Here is a 21151-nt window from a genome sequence, read left to right on the forward strand (position 1 = left end):
CGTGGAAGTGACAGGCTCGTTAACCAGGTACCCACCAGCGACATCCCAGCATGCCTTTCAGATGGGACCTGGATCTGCCACCAGGCCCAAACTGAGACCAAGACATACTATTGATCTGCACATTGTAGATGTACTGTATTCAGCTGCATTTACACAGGCAGCCCAACTCTGATCTTTTGTTTCACTAATTGGTCTTTTGACCAATCAGATCAGCTCTGAATAAGATCTGATGTGAAAATATCTGATTTTATTGGTCAAAAGACCAATTAATAGGAAAAAGATCAGAAATGGGCTGCCTGTGTAAACACAGTCTTAAGTGTTATCATGGTTGAGTGATATACCGACTTGCTCAGGCAGGTTTTGGATGTGAGTTATTAATATGCAATGTGTGATGTGTATGGGCCTAGTATATGCCCAGGTAGTTATTAAAATGAGTACACAGAAATATTTTGAGGATAATAATGTGTACAGGAGACACTTCTGTATCTACCTTTGTGTTTACAAAGAGCCTACTAACCTTTCTTTTGGCATGTAGTCAAGGCCAGGAAGCCAAGTAAGACTGCAATTTCTGATTTCTTTCATGTTAAGAGCTCAATGTACTGTAAGTTACAGTATAGATGTAATGTTTCAAAAGCCTTTTTTTGCTCTGGTAATATTAGAAGAAATAACCACACAATACACACAAAGTATGACATATTTGTTCACATATATTTTTTTATGACATAATTTTTTTTCAAAGTACATTAAGAAATAGAAGCTTCAGTTTATAAAACTTTCCAGCAGAAATCAATGATGGGCCAGCATCAGCCTTTTTCTTTAACAGAAAGGTCTATTCTCTATATCGAAAGAAAATCGCTACATTTTTTCCTGTGCTACCTTTATTTCCCATGAAAGCACCAGCTGTCTGTCTTTTTCTTTTATAAAATATAAATTATTGAAAAATATTCAAATGTTTGTGAACTAAATACATAAAAAGTATCTCATTAACAAAAATACAGAAACACTATAAAATATACAAAAAACAACACCATCCATAACAAAACAGGTTTCCTAATGGATCAGTTTGAGATATGGTAATATGGTAAGGTATCTGTGTATGTATGTATTTAGTCCATTTAGAAATAGCTGTGCAATACTTATGTCCACAACTTAACGTATATGACATTTACTGAAACAAACTCGACTTTGAAGTCCAAACAGACACAGTATATGTTCCATTTAAACAGACAAAGATATTATATTCTGATCTACTCAAAATGGTGACTGGCTTGGAGCTGGAAGGCATCGTCAACAACAAGTTAAGCATATATTTAAATATCTGAACAGTTGTCCTAACATTTAAAAAAAAAAACATTCTTTGAAGTAAAAGCATCTGAACAGTAATAATCAAACAGTGATGTGAATCCTGGACATGTAGCGTGCATAAACGACGGAACCACAGAGACTGGGTGGATTGACTTGTTCAAGAGAATTCAATCTTCTCTACACAATTACATGTTTGTGTGTGTGGGTGTGTGTTTATGCTGACCGACACTTGAAGTACCAACTCTGCGGTTAGTTGCCCAACTAAAAGTAACTAATATGGAAAGAAATCGCTTTCCTATAATCTCAAGGGGGAACTACAGTCAGTCCAGCCAAATCTCTTCGCTGAGTCCTAACGCTGAGTGCTTTCCAACAAATCAAAAGATCAAAGCAGAAACAACACTTTGAACGCGAGGGAATAACGGTCCCTGTCCTCCAAGATGGTGGACATACCCAAAGCGTTATCTATCGCCCAGACCTCACATGGGTTTGGTTATTATTCCTGCTTTGTCTCTTGTTTATTTGTTTCATCTGGGTCTTAATAAATCGTTAGGAAATACAATCTGTACAAATAGACATTTCAAAACCTATTTTCATCAATATGGGTAACATTCAGCCACTGTAAACAATAACATTTGTATTTTAAGATGATATTTCTTGACTTCGGCTTTTCCCATAATGCCTGCGTACAGTCATGTTCCCACTGACGAGCAACCAGCAAAACTACTGTGGATCTTCAGCAAGCCGCACAAGTACATACAGTTTTCAGGGCATATAATTTCATTTATCCATTCCATATACTGAATGGGATGTCCTTTTGTCTTAGAAACAATAGAAAAGCATGTACAAAGCATGGTAAGAAAATAGCATACAATGCCACATCTATCCAAGTAGTCCTTTAGCTCAACTGTTTATGGTAGTCCTGTTTCCTATAGATCTCTACCTCCTCCGACAGTGGTGAAAGGGAGCATCTATACAAACACTTCAGTTAACAAAAGCCTCCAAGCTGTGCAACGGCACAAGCATTAATCTCATCCTCATGCCATAATGATGATCATTCTCTTCAACTTCACAACTCGACGGTTCCCTCCCAAAACCACCCAGTCCTCTTCTTCAAACAGTCATCCAAAGTTTATACTCCTTGCTTCGAACCCTTATCTTTTCATCCTACTACCATCATGCACCTCGATATACCTCGATATACCTTACCTATGGCAGCTTCCCTTCATTCAGAGAACACCACATAACACACAAAAATACAGTACACTCTACATTCCTAAGCTTTCCGACAAAAACAATCCCTCATGTACATGGCTCGCAATTCAATCTGTCGACAACAGGTCCCTCCCTCTTTGTTCTCGTCTAAAACAATGCTAAAATGGGGGCATGGAAAACCACTTAATATACAGATTGAGCACGTTTGACTCTTTTGTGTCCAAATACTTTCAAAACTCACCACAGAAAGGGTGTCTAAGGACTTGTATTACTGGTGGCAGGACAGTAATGTATGCAATCTGCAAAGTCCTGGTGGCAGACAGTATATTTCTATAGCGAAGCGGCAAATGTGCAAAGGAGAAAGCATCAGTTTTAAAGCAACGGTTACTTTCAGTTGTCTATCAACCGTTCTTGGTATGAGTAAGTTATTCTCTATCCAACCTATGAAAATGAGTAAAAAGGCCAGTGTCTAGTGTCGTCTGTATAATCAAAAATCAGCATGTTTCAGTTATTGGGCTTTCGCAGAGAGGAGACAGGACTAACTTAGCCTTAAATGGTGCAATGTTTGGTTTCAGAATAGCTTCATCAGCATAAAAAAACTAAACAGGGGAACCCTGGTCGGACTGAGACTTAACAGTACAATCTCAACGATAATACTGGCACAAACATTATGCTTCTGAAACAACAGTAAAAAATAAAAATACTTTTTTGGTCCAAGCTGAGAACTCTACCCAATGCCTATTGTGTGCAGTGGCATAGAAACAGTGACCTACTTCCACTACTTTCCATTTTTAATTTGGCAACAAATTCCATAGAAGGAATTCTCCATCCATGCAATGTCCTTCCCTAAAATGAATCCTTCACTGTCTCTTGGCCCTCTTCCTCAATGACAGTTCTTTGTCCTACTTAGGCTAAATGGCCACTCTATTCTAATTGATGGCTTTCCATGTGCCTTGAGTTACTAAGTAATACCTGTATCTATCTCAAATGCAACAAATTTGCACATTTGGCATAGTGATTTCTTTCTGAACATCGTTTGACAACAGCTCAAAATGATACAGACCACAGTTTAGGTGTTAAGAATGAACATGTTTGGTCCCAAAATGGACGCCCCCTTTTACCGGAAGGTAAATATCAATCTCTGAGCCCCAGTCCCCGCGGCTCCTTTACTCTCCTCTTCTCCTCTTCTCTCATCCCTCTGTTTTCACTCGTCCGCATCAGGCTTGACGTCCAGCATGGCGTGGAGCTCCTCGGGGGTGTATCCAAGCAGGCTTTTTAAGTCACAGACAAAGCGGTAGACATAGCGCTTCCCTGATGTCTTGTGGATGATGTTCTTGTCGTAGTAGTAGCGCAGGCCTCGGCTCAGCTTTTCATAGTTCATCTTGGGCTTGTTTTTCCTCTTCCCCCACCTCCGAGCCACCTGAGTCACAGAGGGAAAAGGCACCCTGTTACACTGTGTATCAAACTTGAGACAGAGCTCTCTACTAACCTCACAATACAATGTTATCGTGTACATGTCTTCTCTTGACATGGATCGATATTTAATGTAGCTAAATGTACCTGATACCATTAAGGTTCCTTTAAGTCTATGTGAGGCAAATGACAGTGTTGTTGGCATCACATTAAAAAGAGATAAACCTCCTCTGTCTAACTGTTTAGGGCCCCCATGCCATGTAAGGTCAGTGGTGGGGGGGGGTCATGACCTCTCACCTCGTCAGGGTCGGACAGCTTGAACTCCCAGCCGTCTCCCGTCCAGCTGATGAAGGACTGACAGGATTTGTCCGTCAGAAGCTCCAGCAGAAACTGCCACAGCTGGATGGGGCCACTGCCTGCAGAGCAGAACCAGGAGAAGGGAGAGAGACGAGCACAAGGTTAGAACACAGAGAGAGGAGTCTTGTTTTGAGTATAATACAGATCAGTATGACAGAACATGCCATCATCAGCCACATGCAAACACAGCATGACTGACTGTTCTCCTCATGCTTCTCATTAACTACTCGTCTTAGGGTCATTCATTTCCTACTATAAAAAGACAAATATTCAATTCTAAATCAGACGTGCACAAGGCACGATAGTGGAGAGAAATCAGTGTTTTCACAGACAAGGGTCCCATTCATCATGAATCCCTTTGAGTACACTTTACCCTCTGCAGTATCTGGAGCTGGAGTTCACAGCATATTTTTGTCTGACTGTATGAATTCCATGGCAATGAAATCACCGTGGTTTAAAAATAAGAGGGGGTCTTCATATGAGGCCGTGTGTGTGTGTGTGTGTGTGTGTGTGTGTGTGTGTGTGTGTGTGTGTGTGTGTGTGTGTGTAGACATTTAATCTAATTGGTAAATAAATGTTGCTTGCCTTCTGTAATGTTCAGGTATGCACTGATAATGCAATATACTATAAAAGCAGTTTAATGCATTTACCTACAATTTGAATACAAATATATACGTATATATTTGTACACTTAACAAACGGCCTAAATGTGACAACCAGAACTGCTGGGGTTATTACATGTGTGTTGAAAAGAAAGAGAAAAACAAAGCTTCGGTACTCTTTGATCTTGTGGTTTTCTGTACAGACAGAAAACCCCACTCAGTTCAAATCACACCTGCCTATGCAATGGCTGCTTAGCAAAGCTGTAGCAGAGCGGAGCTGTTACCTCCCAGAACTGGCTCATAAACGCACCCTTATACAACACAAACCAACGCTTTCAGAGAAATGGGACCGTAGGTTGAACACTTGAAAGCAAAATAAGTAATTTTCAATCCAGGCCTTCTTCCCTCTTCACTCAGTTATGAACGTGAATGCAAAGACGCAACACCCAAACTTCAGCAAATAATCCTCCAGATCAAGTCACATTCCAAAAATCCCACTACTGTAACAGTGGGCCCACATAAGGATGATACAACAGTGCCCGTTTCCAATCCCCTCGAGTGCTCAGACGAAAATGTTGGCGACCCCCCCAAAAAATATGTTATAAGCCTCCAAGCAGAATGGGCCTCATTGAAAAAACATCTACGGTGGAGAAAGGGTGGGGGGGGGGGGGGCTGGCATTCATAGTACTGTTTAGGATCTGCCCTTAGGCTTTACAGATGAGGCTGTAGCCTGTGCAGGGTGGACAGAGAGAGACAGAGAGAGAGAGAGAGAGAGAGAGATACAGAGACAGAGAGAGAGACAGAGACAGAGACAGAGAGTCTTTATTGTTTTGAAACTTCTGTATGTGTAATGTTTACTGTTAATTTTTATTGTTTATTTCATTTTTGTATATTATCTACCTTACTTGCTTTGGCAATGTTAACACGTTTCCCATGCCAATAAAGCCCTTTGAATTGAATTGAGAGAGAGAGAGAGAGAGAGAGATAGATAGGAGGAGTAGGCTGTAATTGTCCAAGGCACTGTGGCTGACTATCCCAAGAGCTGACAGAAGTGTGATTGGTGATGAGAAACACAGTCAACCCCTGAGTTGACGACTGACTGAGCCTCACTTATCTCACACCTTCTTTATCACACCAACTCATCACTGTGTGAGACAGAGAACCGTGTGTGTGCCTGTCAGTGCCCAGCTACTGGGACAGGAAGCCAAAACACGTTTTCATCAACAGCTATTTGAGATACTACTGTACATACGTCTTACTCTTTTTTAGGGGCAGATTCTCTCTATTATCACATAGTAAGAAAATGCATGTGTTGCTTGGGGGCCTAATGGGGGTGATCTTTCTCTTGGCTGCAGGACTGGATACAGGGTGCTAACCGTTAATAAAAATGGTTGTTGCCAGCTAGACATAAGCATATTGAAGTCTTGTGTTTATTTTCTTCTCTTTAGTTCTGCATGACTAAAAGCTCTGAGAAAGTATTCTGACTCCAATGAAAATATATGAACATGCATTAGCCTCTGAACATGAGTCTACGGTAGCTTTGTATCTAATGCTACATCATTGTACACATAGGGAAGTGAATTACTTTGTGAATTAAATGTATGAATGATGACATGCAGCAAATAACCTACAGATGTAGGATCTTAATTTGAGTCAGTTTACTACAGCAGGAAAATAATCCTGCAGCAACAGGAAATGTGAATTATTATGTGGATTATAATTAATGGACATTTTTGTAGGGGATGATACATTTTTCATTAGGGAAAACCAAGTCTGAAATTTCTAAGTGGAAATTGCAAACTTCAGAAGCCTTTTAAAACCATTGCAGGAAAGTTCTCCTTCAACAGGGTGGATCAAATTAAGATTCTACATCTTTACCACAAACTGGCATTATATTATTAATGTCAAAGGCTTCAATGAGGGCATGCCAATTGTTTATATCTATCTTTCACTTTATCTTATCATCAAAAGATGAATGCATAAATTAGGTAATTTACATAATTGATTAGTACAGACAACCTTGCAGATCAAAAATGACCTTGAGATGCCAATTGTGGGCAATGCCTTATGCAATCTGAAGTAAGTGACGTGTGTGTTCTGGCATTTCCCTTCTTCCCTACTAACGAACTTGTGACTGCAATTTAACACAGAGGGGAGAAAGTCCCCAAAGGACTAGTCTTTCTAGTGCATTAAAGTTATTGAGAGACTGTTTCCCCTTAAATTGCTTCTCAGTCTCCATAGATGTACAGTGCATTAGGAAAGTATTCAGACCCCTAGACTTCTTCCACATTTTGTTACGTTACAGCCTTATTCTAAAATGGATGAAATCGTTGTTTTTCCTCATCAATCTACACACAATACCACCAAGCAAAAACAGGTTTTTAGATTTTTTTGCAAATGTATTACAAAAAAAAAACTGAAATGTGACATTTACATAAGAATTCAGACCCTTTACTCAGTATTTTGTTGAAGCACCTTTGGCAGCGATTACAGACTCGATTCTTCTTGGGTGTTACGCTACAAACTTGGCACACCTGTATTTGGGGAGTTTCTCCCATTCTTCTCTGCAGATCCTCTCAAGCGCTGTCAGGTTGGATGGGGAGTGTTGCAGCACAGCTATTTTCAGGTCTTTCCAGAGAAGTTTGATTGGGTTCAAGTCCGGGCTCTGTCTGGGCCACTCAAGGACATTCAGAGACTTGTCCTGAAGCCACTCCTGTGTTGTCTTGGCTGTGTGCTTAGCGTCATTGTCCTGTTGAAAGGGGAACCTTTGCCCCAGTCTGAAGTCCAGAGCGCTCTGGAGCAGGATTTCATCAAGGATCTCTCTGTACTTTGCTCTTTTCCTCAGTCCTGACTAGTCTCCCAGTCCCTGCCGCTGAAAAACATCCCCACAGCATGATGCTGGCACCACCATGCTTCACCATTGGGATGGTGCCAGGTTTCCTCCAGACGTGACCCTTGGCATTCAGGCCAAAGAGTTCAATCTTGGTTTCATCAGATCAGAGAATCTTGTTTCTCATGGTCTGAGAGTCCTTTATGTGCCTTTTGGCAAACACCAAGCAGGCTGTCATGTGCCTTTTACTGAGTTGTGGCTTCTGTCTGGCCATTCTATTATAAAGGCCTGATTGGTGCAGTGCTGCAGAGATGGTTGTCCTTCTGGAAGGTTCTCCCATCTCCACAGAGGAACACTGGAGCTCTGTTAGAGTGATCATCGGCTTCTTGGTTACCTCCCTAAGCAAGGCCATTCTCCCCTAATTGCTCAGGTTGGCCGGGGCGGACAGCTCTAGGAAGTCTTGGTGGTTCCAAATGTCTTCCATTTAAGAATGATGGAGGTCACTGTGTTCTTGGGGACCTTCAATGCTGCAGAAATGTTTTGGTACCCTTCCCCAGATCTGTGCCTCGACACAATCCTGTCTCGGCTCTCTACGGACAATTTCCTTCGACCTCATGGTTTGGTTTTTGCTTTGACATGCACTGTCAATTGTGGGACCTTACATAGACAGGTGTGTGTGCCTTTCCAAATAATGTCCAATCGAATTGAATTTACCACAGGTGGACTCCAATCAAGTTGCAAAAATACAATTTGTAATAAATGCGCAAACATTTCTAAAAACCTATTTTCGCTTTGTCATTATGGGACATTTGTGTGTAGATTCATGAGGGGGGAAAAAACATTTTATCCATTTTAGAATAAGGCTCTAATGTAACAAAATGTGGAAAAGGTCAAGGGGTCTGAATAATTTCTGAATGCACTGTATATATGTGGTATATGTGCTCTACTTTGAAACATGGAGAATTCCCCTCCCTTACGGAAAGACCACATGGATTTCACGTGTTCACACGTGAAGTATTCCAAAAACACGTTTTCAAATTATTTCACGAGAAATCATGTGATTTTCCACATGTGAAATCATGTGGTTTTTCTGTATAGGTTCCAAAATGTCAAATGGTGAATAGGGATTTATGTAGCAATGAACTGAAAACCTCATAAAAGGAATACTAAAATAGAAATGTGCCAGACCTTGGATATTTTTTTTTCACTTCTAAAATGTGTTTCTTTCTGTTTAAATAGAAGAAAGAGTCGTTTTTTCATCAGGTAGGCAGAAAGGAGCTATAACAGATGAACAGATAAATCTACTCAAGTGTTAAGTGCACAGGGCAGGTATCGTTTTGTGTTTGCACCCGGGTTGCCAAGACGACCTGGAAAATAGGTTGAGATGCGGCCACAGATAAACCGGTGCAGATGAAAAAGTCAGAAGTGCAAGACAACGCGAGATGGAGAGAAGAAAGAGAAGAGTCTGGGAGCAAGTGTTTCCTGTAAGTGCATGACTCTGGGCCTGCAGTGCCACAGAGGCTGATATAGAAGAGTGTATATAAAACGCTCTCAGCCAGAAGCTGTGCTGCCAGTTACGGAGACCCAGTTACATTGAGGTACACCTACAATATGTACAACTGCTGCAACTGCCTGGCAAACATGTAACATAGGGCCCAGTTGGGTGGCATAAAAACGCCTGTAAGAAGTAAGAACGTTTGAACGTTTGAACGTTTGGCCATGCCTATTGTAGTTGATCGCACATTTTTCAAACTGTAACCTGCATTTAGTCATCTTATCTATCAATATAGAGAGAGGGCTCTAACTCCTCTAGCTTCACAATGAGATAGGGTGCAGGCCAGGCAGCAGGCTGCTACCCAGCCTGACAGCTTAGGGGAGTCTGCCACTTGCACAGTCAGTGTAGTTAACTCAGCAATCCCCACTGAGACCATCTCTGTGCCTCGATCTAGGTTTGGCAAAACTAAACATGGCGGCGTTTGCCTTAGCAATCTCACTGAAATAAAGAACTCCTCCATGCCTGTCATTATTGAATGAGATGTGATATCTCACATCTTAAAATAGGGCTACTTAATGTTAGATCCCTCACTTCCAAAGCAGTCATAGTCAATTAACTAATCACTGATCATAACCTTGATGTGATTGGCCTGACTGAAACATGGCTCAAGCCTGATGAATTAACTTTGTTAAATGAGGCCCCTCCTCCTGGTTACACTAGTGACCATATCCACAGCGCATTGCGCAAAGACGGAGGTGTTGCTAACATTTACAACAGCAAATTTCAACAAAAAATAAATCAAATAGTGTTTTCATTTTTTTGAGCGTCTAGTTATGAAATCTATGCAGCCTACTCAATCACTTTTTATAGCTACCTTTTACAGACCTCCTGGGCCGTACACAGCTTTTCTCTCCGAGTTCCCTGAATTCCTATCGGACCTTGTAGTCATGACAGATAATATTACATTTTTTGGTGATTTCAACATTCACATGAAAAAGTTCACAAACCCACTCCAAAATTCTTTCAGAGCCATCATCGACTCAGTGGGTTTTGTCCAACATCTCTCCGGACCTACGCATTGCAACAGTCATAACCTGGATCTAGTTTTGTCCCGTGGAATAAATATTGTGGATCTAAATGTTTTTTCTTATAATCCGTGACTATCATACCACCATTTTATTAAGTTTGCAATGGCAACCAATAATCTGCTCAAACCCCAACCAAGGATTGTCAAAATCTGCGCTATAAATTCTCGTACAACCCAAAAATTCATAGATGTCCTTACAGACTCCCTCCACCTACCCAAGGACGTTGGTGTACAAAAATCAGTTAACCACCTAACTGAGGATCTAAATTTGACCTTGCACTACACCCTAGATGCAGTCTCACCCCTAAAAACATTTGTCAAAAGAAATTAGCTCCCTGGTATATATAAAATACCCAAGCCCTTAACAAGCTTCCAGAAAATTAGAATGGAAATGGTGCTCCACCAAACTGTAAGTCTTGCGTCTAGCATGAAGAGACAGTACCGTGCAATATCGAAGTGCCCTCACTGCTGCTCGACCAGCCTATTTTTCCAACCTAATTGAGGAGTGTAAGAACAATCCAAAATGTACTTTTTATACTGTTGCAAAGCTAATTAAAAAGCAGCATTCCCAAAGAGAGGATTGCTTCTCCTTTACTTCAGCAGTGATGAATTCATGAACTTCTTCGACAAAAATATATTTATCATTAGAAAGAAAATTCGGGACTCCTCTTTGAATCTGTGTATTTCTCCAAAGCTCAGTTGTCCTGAATCTGCACAGAACTGCCAGGACATAGGATCACTGGATAAACTCAAGTTTTTTAAAGCCAAATCTGTTGACACATTCACACAAATAGTCATGGCCTCTAAACCTTCCAGCTGCATACTGGACCCTATTCCAACTAGACTACTGAAAGAGATACTTCCTGTGCTTGGCCCTCCTATGTTGAACATAATAAACGTCTCCCTGTCCTCCAGATGTGTACCAAACTCACTAACCAAGGCAGTAATGAAGCCTCTCTTGAAAAAGCCAAGCCTTGACCCAGGAAATGTAAAAAATGATTGGACTAAATTGAATCGCCCATTCCCCTCCCCCAAAAAATTTAAAAGCTGTCTTCATGTATACAAAACGCTACACTCTAGCTGTAGACCCCATCAAAACACGGAGACTACACTCGTGAAGGTGGTAAATTACCTTTAAATGGCATCAGACCGAGGCTCTGCATCTGTCCTTGTGCTCCTAGACCTGCTTTTGACACCATCGATCAACATATTCTTTTGGAGAGATTGGAAACGCTAATTGGTCTACACGGAAAAGATTCCTTGGTTTAGATCTTATCTGTCAGAAAGATATCAATTAATCTCTGTGGATGATTTGTCCTCTGACAAATCAATTGCAAGTTTTGGTGTTCCTCAAGGTTCCGTTTTAGGACCACTTGTTTTCACTATATATTCTGCCTCTTGGTGATGTCATTCAGAAACACAATGTTAACTTTCACTGCTATGACGACGACACACAGCTGTACATTTCGATGAAACATGGTGAAGCCGAAAAATGGCCTACCCTGGAAACCTGTGTGTCAGCAAATGTTTTACTTTTAAACTTGGACAAAACAGAGATGCTAGATCGAGATCCCAAGAAACAAAGATATCTGCTGTTTGATCTGACAATTAATATTGATGATTGTACAGTCGTCTCAAATAAAGCTGTGAAGGACCTCGGCGTTACTCTGGACCATGCTCTCTCGTTTGAGGAACATAATAAAGAATATTTCAAAGGGAGGTTTTTCCCCATCTTCGTAACATTGCAAAAATCAAACGCAGACACGGTCTCAACCTTTAAGTCTTTACTGAAGAGTCATCTCTTCAGTAGGTCCTATGATTGAGTGTAGTCTGGCCCAGGGGTGCGAAGGTGAACGGCAAGGCACTGGAATGACGAACCACCCTTGCTGTCTCTGCCTGGCCGGCTCCCCTCTCTCCACTGGGATTCTCTGCCTCTAACCCTATTATGGGGGCTGAGCCACTAGCTTACTAGTGCTACGCCATGCCGTCCCTAAGATATGTGCGTCACATCGTGCCAGGCTTTTTTTGCTCTACTCGACTTGAGTGGGTTGTGTCACTGACGTGATCTTCTGGTCTTGCTCCCCCACGGGCTTGTGCGGTGCAGGAGATCTTCGTGGGCTATACTCGGCCTTGTCTCAGGGTAGTATGTTGGTTGTCTGTTGCTTTGGCAAAGTGGGTGGAGGTATATCCTGCCTGGTTGGCCCTATCTGAGGGTATCGTCGGCCAGGGCCACAGTGTCCCCCAAACCCCCCCATCTCAGCCCCCAGTATCTATGCTGCAATAGTCTGTTCAGTGGACGTGCTACCTTGTCGCGGACATGTTGTTTTCGACTCTCCCTCTATCTCGCGCTCTACTGCACCTGCTGTCTTGACCTCTGAATGCTATGGCTATGAAAAGCCAACTGACATTTACTCGTGATGTGCTGACCTTTTGCACCCTCTACAACCCCTGTGATTATTATTTGATCCTGCTGGTCGTCTATAAACATTTGATCATCTTGAAGAACAATCTGGCCTCAATGGCCATGTACTCTTATAATCTCAACCCGGCACAGCTAGAAGAGGACTGGCTACCCCTCAGAGCCAGGTTCCTCTCTAGGTTTCTTTCTAGATTTCTGCCTTTCTAGAGAGTTTTTCCTAGCCACTGTGCTTCTATTCTACATTTGCATTGCTTGTTGTTTGGGGTTTTAAGCTGGGTTTCTGGCATAAGCACTTTGTGACATCTGCTGACGTACATTTGATTGATGGATTTATTGATGACATCATTTATTTATTAATTTCGTCTGACCTGTGTATCCTGCGAGTGCTGCGGCGGGGATAACAGGTTTGTCCTTGCTGAGGTCTGAGCGCTCCCTGACGTAGTCCTTGAAGGTTCCCTTGGGCTTGTGTCCGTGTAGGGCGTTGGGGTAGTCCTCGGAGTCAAAGTTGTCGTAGGATGGGACGCGCTGAAGACTGTTGAAAGAAGACTGGCTGCTCCAGGACTGGGTCAGACGGTCACAGCTTTCAAAGCTCTCAATGCTCTCAAACGAGTCCTGGCCTCCCAGCTTACCTGAGAGGGGGAGAGGGGGAGAGCAGAAGCTGTTAGTTGTATTGTCTCATAGTGTGAGAGGGAATGATAATATAATTGTCTGAAAGTAAATAGTTTTGAGCAGGGACATTACGATTTGACAGAGGACAATATTTATAGCAGGAATACACATTAGACATTGGCAGTAAATTACACTCTCACTGAGCTTCTTTGTTCTGTATAACGCAATGTATGGTCTTGGCCCCTTCATTTCACACCTCAGTTTAGCATACGCAACTGGCATTTGATTTTGTCTAATTGGAAGAAGATCAATACAAATTGAATTGCTATTTCTGGCCTCGGCAAAGATAAGAGGAGCATTTCAACTGAGAGCTATTAAAGAATGAAAGATAATCCAGTGCCTCGATTGATGCTGAAATCTTCAATTGCACAAATTGAAGCCACGTGTGGTTTTCGGTGGTGCCACAAATACTTTCCCACATTGAGAAAGCAAAATGCGCTGCCAAAAACCCTGGGATTTATTATGTACGAGGCCTGGACATACCTTGCAGGCGAATGCCCAGTCAGTCCACTGAATTGGTCCTGTGTACAGTAAAATCCCTGATACCCCCTATTCATTTGTTCAGCTGGGGGATTTGAGAAGAAAATCCCAGCTTTATTGGTATCAATGTAAACCACACTGTTAATTCTTCTCCAAACGATCAGTGGGAAAGCAACCAGATGTGCATGTGATAAAGTAAACAGAGCGGTTCATGAGAAAGAAAACCCACGCTCTCTGACACTCTGTCACTCTCTGTCCTTGCTTGCTGAGAACAACCTCAAGGTTGAGATGTGAGAAACAGAGATGAGAAAGTTGAGAGAGAAAAAAAATGTGGTTGTTTTTTAAGGTTACCTCCCTTGAGCTGTTTTACATGAAAGCTATAGGGACAGACAGCTCTAATGAACCGTGTGGCTTTATTCACTTCTCACTCTTGACACAAACAATTTATTTATTTTCTCCTCGAGGTGAGTTTGCTTGATCCACAAGCCAGCTATAGGGCCTCCTTTCTACTATCCTGGTACATGCAGTGAAGTGGCAGGGCAAGACTGGAGAACATCAGCAAAATCACACGCACACAGTGATGTTCACGAACCCAACACAATTAGCTAGACCTCAACTCGCACAAATCATATCTATCATAGAATCATACTGTATGGATTGAATCAGAGTCTCAGTCATATGCAGAACTGAGACATGGACTAAAGGCCTACTCAAGTATTGGTCCCAAGTTACCCAAGTTAACTTGTTCCTCTTTGAGATAGGGCACTTACAATAGAGCAGCTGTCACAGCCACACTACACTAAACCTTGATTTCCAACCATTTCCTTCACTATCTTGTGTGTAACCCCTCACCTCTGCTGATGCGGCCCACACACATGTTGTCGGGGGAGACCACCTCCTGTTTGACGGAGAAGTAGTCCCCCTGAAGTGGGTTGAGGGGCATATCCCGGAGGATGACGTTGGGGTATTCACTTTCGTACTTGAGTGACAGCAGGTCCTCTGAGCTGATTGGGTGAAGGGTCTGGTAGGACTCTGTGATGAAGCCCGGCTCGGAGTATTCAGAGGGAGGAACGCACTGGGCATGTTCAACGCCATAGCCTGGAGAAATACAGGAGTAGGAGGCGGATGAGGAGAGAGAGAGGGCGGGGGAGAGAGAAAGGGAGGAGGAGAGAAAGATAGAGAGGGATTAACAGACCATTGGATGCATTAGAGCCAGTTTATTTACAGTACATAGGATGTAGTCCCCTCAGTGATACTTACTGACAAAGTAGTCTGAGGTATAGTGGGACTCCTGGAAGGTAGAGGTCAGGCCGTTGACAGGGAAATGCTTTGTGTCTTCTTCATGAAAAATAGATATCAACTGTCACTGACCCCGTCATTGATTTCATGTATCGTATAATAGCCATAAACACACTGCATCCAGTATGGTTGGGCCTAGCTGATTAAATATCAGGAGGACCAGGAGGAAAGGGAGGTCTTCCTCTTCGTCTCAGATTTCCATGTAAACGCTAACAGCGCTAACACTTGAAATTGTTTTGCACAAAGATAGACAACGCTGTGCTTCAATACACACTACAGCTAATGTGACAGGAACAGTAAGCATTTCTGAGGCTTGTGATTGATACCAGGGTTGGGTTCAATTTTTCATTGAAGGTAGTCAATTCAGGAAGTAAAGAGAAATCACAATTTAATAATATATCAAAGGCATTTATTTTTTAAATTACTTCTCAATAAATTGAAAAGTATTTATTTAAAAAGTTTTGACATTTCTGAATATTAAATTACTACAATTCGAATTGAGCCCAACGCTGATTGATATGTTGTACGGAGCATTATGGGTACTGTAGTACAATCATGCTACAGCCTGGGCCTACCTTTCTGAAGCATCTCTAGATGTTCCCAGAGAATGTCGCCCACAAAGTCAGGCGCTAGATCCAGGAAGCGTTCCTTCCCCAAAGCACACAGACTGGCCCCGTTCATACAAAACTTGTGGAAGTCCACACTCTTCAGGCTGAACTCATTCACCGTCCACGTCAGCCACTCTCCCACGTGGCTCTCTGTCCACTGCCTGGGGTCTGAGAGGGACATGGGGGGAGAGGGAGGGACATGTCACTGAAGTGCTACCCGAGGTCACAGTCATATACATGGTCACAAAATACCTACACTCCACTCCTCTGGTTTAATCTACACTCCCCTGAACTAGAGATGAGGTATTATCAGGCCACAGAGCCATTTCACGAGCACATTCATTTTCATTAGCAGTTTCAGTGGGTCATGATTTTAGACCTGTTGTTGCTATTAGAGGTAAGAGGAGAAGTGGTGCAGATACGTGGTGACAGCAACAATAGACTGTCAGTGAAACCCCAGCTACTTGCAGACTGCCTGGGAGGGCTGGACTGGGGAATCCCAATATAGACCTGCTAATACCAAAATGATGAGCTCTGTGGTATGCCTCAATCGAGGAACCATAATGAATCATTTTTGTCTGTCTCTCTACCCTGGCTTTCTCTGATTCCTACAGTCTGTCTGACAACCAGTACACTCAATCTGTCATTTTGAATATAATGTCACCACTAAGCTATCTTTAGTCATACTGAGAGGAGGGGTTTAGGTTTTGAGTGTGTATATGGAAACATGTCACAGTGGTTAATCTAAAAATATACATGTAAAGTGAGAGGTAGAACAAGAAACAGAGGGAGAGAAAGAGAAATAGAGAGAAAGACACAAAAAGAGAAAGTAATCCCTTGTTTAAGTGCCTTACCTTTGGGAATAGCCAGTCGTTGCTGTTCCTTTGTGAAGCCGCTGAACGTGTCCTTCAGAGCCTGCGACATCATCTCTTTACTCCCTGGAGTGAGCAGGGGCACGTCTCCACACTCCAGATCTGTCAGTCACACAGGAGAGGGAGACTAGCAGTCAGAGACAGAGCAAAGGGCCACACACACACACTGTCCAGACAGACAGTATCAACTTGGGAGAGAATCAATTATATTATAAGGTAGCTGCCGCAAACACATTGGTCAGATACGTGTGTACACAAACAACACATGCTCCAGCTTCCACTCTCCTTGTTGTCACAGTGCCTCAAAGGGAAGGGTGGTTTGTTTGGCAATATAATACATGAATGACTCACACATGGACAAGGTAGAAGGGCTTTAAGAGGCTTTCAGAGGCCATTCTCACTGACCTGGTCACACCCTGGGTGGGACTCACAAGGTGGGGTTAATACCTATCAGTGGCCACTGTGACCTCCTAACTATGTCCTCCCTTGACACACAGAGGGTTTACTATCACCCCGACACCACGGTGGTCAAACGACAAGGGTCAGGGGTTAGGGACGAGGTGATGATGTCACCCTGAGCCCTGCCAGGCTAGAGGGGGTCGAGGGGGTGTATGGAGGGTGAGGGGTGTCTCTGGGGTCCCAGACACACAGTCTCACTGTTCTTCCCTCACAGCCAGTGGGCCCACAGCAGGAGACAGAGCACTCTTTGATGGCTTTAAACAGTGCCTGATGACTCGCACTGATCTAATTCAACTCTACCAGATTACAGAGGGGTGGATGGAGGGAGGGGGAGAGGGAAAGCCCCCAGGGCAGGAGAGCTAGACTAGAGTGCTAAAACTCTACTTGGAACCAGACGGCAACAGTCTGAAAAAACAAAGACATGAAAAGAGAGAGAGAGAGAGAGAGAGAGAGAGAGACAAACAGACAGAGAGACAGACAGAGAGACAGACAATCTACTGTGAATAAATATAGAAATCCCCACATCACATTTCATAACAAAGAAAGGCATAAATGATTACCACGGCTGTATGTCACTCTGTCTCTATCACCCCTCGCCGTGTGAGGTAAACTACCAGATCACAAGCAGGCCCGGAGGGAGATTGGAAATGTTTTGTCACCACTCTGCTGTCTCTCAACGCCACAGATGTTCTGGCATCTCTGCCCTGGTTTGATCTGCCAGCCCAGCGAAGGGGAGGCCTTGGCGATGTGCAGTTCATGCGTGTTTTCAATGCTCGTCAATGTTCCCGACTTCGTATGGAATGCCCAACAGCCATCTCTCTCCTCTTTGGGCTGTGCACTGTAACCCAACACTGCCTGACTGGAACCCAAGGCTCTCTCTCTGTCTAACTGCTGGAAGCTGACAGGCCACATTATGCAGAGTGCCCAAATGGAGGCGAACCGTAACACTGCCGGTGTGTGATTGGATTAGGCCTCCATGCTCCCTCTCTCTCCATTTGGAAGACCTGATTATACTGCATATTAGAGTATCCACTCTGTTGGCTAGGTTACACGTTTCTACAGTATCAAGCTATTTTAGTATCATATTGCAAAAGACTGAAGAGGCGTTTGTCAGAGAAGGCCCTCGACATCACACAGCAAAACAGGCTCCGATTCTGAAAGCATTCTGAAATGAAAATAAAACGAGACCTGACTGTATAGCGTACACCATGTCCCTGACTGCACGGTCATCTTGACCGTCTTCACCAAGGCGGCTGGTTGTTGAGTAACTATGTAGTGTTAGATAGCACTAGCGGAGAGCGGTCGCAGTCTGAGATGAGATGAGATGGAGCATGCTCAGAGTCAGAAAGTTATCAAAGCCCAGGCACAGTCTAAGGCAAAGACTGAGGGAATGTTGCATTTTATTTTAGATGGATCGAGCGGAATTTGTCTGCACTTTCAAACCAACTCAAAGCAGGTGGGGCTTCAAATCATTCAGATGTCCACCAGCTGAAACAGGCGGTTTTAAAAACCTAGAAAAGACAGGTGTCCTAGTTGTGACTTAACCAATGTGCGTGTGTCTGTACTTAACCAATGTGCGTGTGTCTGTACTTAACCAATGTGCGTGTGTCTGTACTTAACCAATGTGCGTGTGTCTGTACTTAACCAATGTGCGTGTGTCTGTACTTAACCAATGTGCGTGTGTCTGTACTTAACCAATGTGCGTGTGTCTGTACTGCATAACATTCATGTTTTAACTTCAACATGATATTTCCTGGTGCATGAAGCTCCTATAGTCTGAACTGAATATGATTATGTTTAACACGTTACAAATGATTATATTTCATACAGTATACTGAGAATGGTGCTCACTCCCTCTCTAAACAGCCTATGCAGTTCTCTGTAAGATAGCTAATGTACTGTCCATCCATTAACTGGGGAGGCTGGCTTGGGTCTAGAGTCTCTGCTAAAAGATGATTTCCTGATATGGTTTCAATGCCTGGGAGTCCCATTATGGCAGGCTGGGCAGAGCAGGTCACTTTAATAAGCATCCGCCAGCCACCTCTAACACAGTGGTAGTCTATCATAGGATAAGACCCTTCCATTTAGTGGCCTGACAGTGTGATTTGGTTTAATATGGGGTGTGATTATGACAGAAGGAGGGTAAGATTGGTGATCTATGACACCCACAACTTAGATTACAGAGTGGAGAAAGGAAGGACCGTGCCTGCATGTGGCTTGTGGTAAATTGTTTTATTGCCTGCCAATTAAGAGAACATACGGATCATTCCAATTTGAATTAGAAGTGGTATGTAAAATGGGACTATATAATCATTGACAGACATTGGGAGAGTGATGTGCTGTAGATATACTGTAAAATATATTGACAGCCACTGCTCTGGTGTCATCCTGTGAGTAATGTCAGTGAGTGGTTGGTGTGCGGAGTGCCACTATGATATCTGTCCCGAGAGACACCTACTGAATGGATGCTGTGCGTGCCGGAATAACCATCGCCCTTCCCCCACTTAACCTTCCCTGCAGACAAAAGGTTCCAGTCCACACCTCTGGCCCCCAGGTCTGTTAGCAGTGGGGAACAGGAGGAGGAGGGGGGGCACACGTGAACCAAATTAGCAGCCTTCTTCGCCTGTGCGCCGGAGCGAGGGCGTGAAATTGGGATTTTGTGGCCAGGGCCATGGCCCTAAGGAACCGTGGTGGGGCTGGGGTGCGGCAGACCAAGGCGGATGGGGTAGGGTGGGTGAGGGGAGTGCAGGGAGACTGGAAGGATGAGTCATTGAGCAGTAATGTGAGTTGATCACAGGCCTCAAAGTGCTCCCTCTGCTCTCACACACTCTCAGTGTCTGGAACGGTGCCTCTCCTCCCTGCCTCTCCTCCCTGCCTCTCCTCCCTGCCTCTCCTCCCTGCCTCTCCTCCCTGCCTCTGGCTGAGACTGCTGTGCTCATTCATAAACCCCTGCTATGACGCTGTCTCTGGCTGAGACTGCTGCGTTCATTCATAAACCCCCTGCTATGACGCTGTCTCTGGCTGAGACTGCTGCGTTCATTCATAAACCCCTTGCTATGACGCTGTCTCTGGCTGAGACTGCTGCGTTCATTCATAAACCCCCTGCTACGACGCTGTCTCTGGCTGAGACTGCTGCGTTCATTCATAAACCCCCTGCTACGATGCTGTCTCTGGCTGAGACTGCTGCGTTCATTCATAAACACCCTGCTACGATGCCATCTCTGGCTGAGACTGCTGCGTTCATTCATAAACGCCCTGCTACAATGCTGTCTCTGGCTGAGACTGCTGCGTTCATTCATAAACACCCTGCTACGATGCGGTCTCTGGCTGAGACTGCTGCGTTCATTCATAAACCCCCTGCTATGACGCTGTCTCTGGCTGAGACTGCTGCGTTCATTCCTAAATCCCCTGCTACGACGCTGCCTCGATATGCATGGAGCAGGCAACTTCCACCCACACAATGGGAGAAAGAGACACTGTGCTATCATGTGGCTATAAATAGTCCTAGACTGAATGTGTACGAATGTGTGCGTGTCCATTTAGGTCTGTCACTGTGTGTGTGTGTGTGAGAAAGACAGTGGGTGTGCGATCAAAGTGGGTAGAATGTCTATGGGGCTATTCAGTGGACTGTCAAATATTTCAGCAGTGAAATGCTTTTAAAGCCATAAAGGGCTGATTTATTTCAGTCCGTTGTGAGATTAACATCCGTGGCTGACAATACACCTCTCTTTCTCGCTCTCTGCAGCACTGTAAGGCTGTATTTAAGTATGCAAGAGGATCCACTTCCTGAGGCTAAGGTGTCACTTCACCGAAAGAAAGAGAGAGGTTAGTTGTGGGTTGAGCGGGTCGGTCATTTCAGGGCCAACCCCGGTTAACCCCTTTATGGAAAATATCCCTCCACGACTAATATAGGTTATTAGGCAGCGTGGTGGGTACCACCAGGGGGTCCTACTCACTCAGGGACCCCATGTCCAGAGGTGACACCGCTATCTGAGAGAGCTTTGATGGGGATTCCTATCAGTCCCAGTCTGGGAGCGAAGGGTC

The 21151-nt window shown here is 43.7% G+C and overlaps 1 protein-coding gene across 4 annotated transcripts in view; it reads right to left on the minus strand.

The window, feature by feature from the left end:
- Nucleotides 1–689: 689 nt before the first annotated feature.
- Nucleotides 690–21151, minus strand: part of LOC110504033 (protein c-ets-1-B) — a 46058-nt gene continuing 25596 nt past the window's right edge. For all 4 annotated transcript variants that reach the window (XM_021582829.3, XM_021582828.3, XM_090218739.1 and 1 more), the window contains 7 exons: nt 16631–16750; nt 15744–15944; nt 15130–15207; nt 14722–14967; nt 13089–13349; nt 4228–4346; nt 690–3937 (listed from right to left, as the gene is read on the minus strand). In XM_021582829.3, coding sequence (XP_021438504.1) covers nt 3722–3937; nt 4228–4346; nt 13089–13349; nt 14722–14967; nt 15130–15207; nt 15744–15944; nt 16631–16750 — 1241 coding nt within the window. In that variant the 3' untranslated portion in view covers nt 690–3721. The remainder of the gene's footprint in view (nt 3938–4227; nt 4347–13088; nt 13350–14721; nt 14968–15129; nt 15208–15743; nt 15945–16630; nt 16751–21151) is intronic.

This window comes from Oncorhynchus mykiss, chromosome 24 (assembly GCF_057628025.1).
Source record: "Oncorhynchus mykiss isolate SJ-2025 chromosome 24, ASM5762802v1, whole genome shotgun sequence".
NCBI classification, from domain to species: Eukaryota; Metazoa; Chordata; class Actinopteri; order Salmoniformes; family Salmonidae; genus Oncorhynchus; species Oncorhynchus mykiss.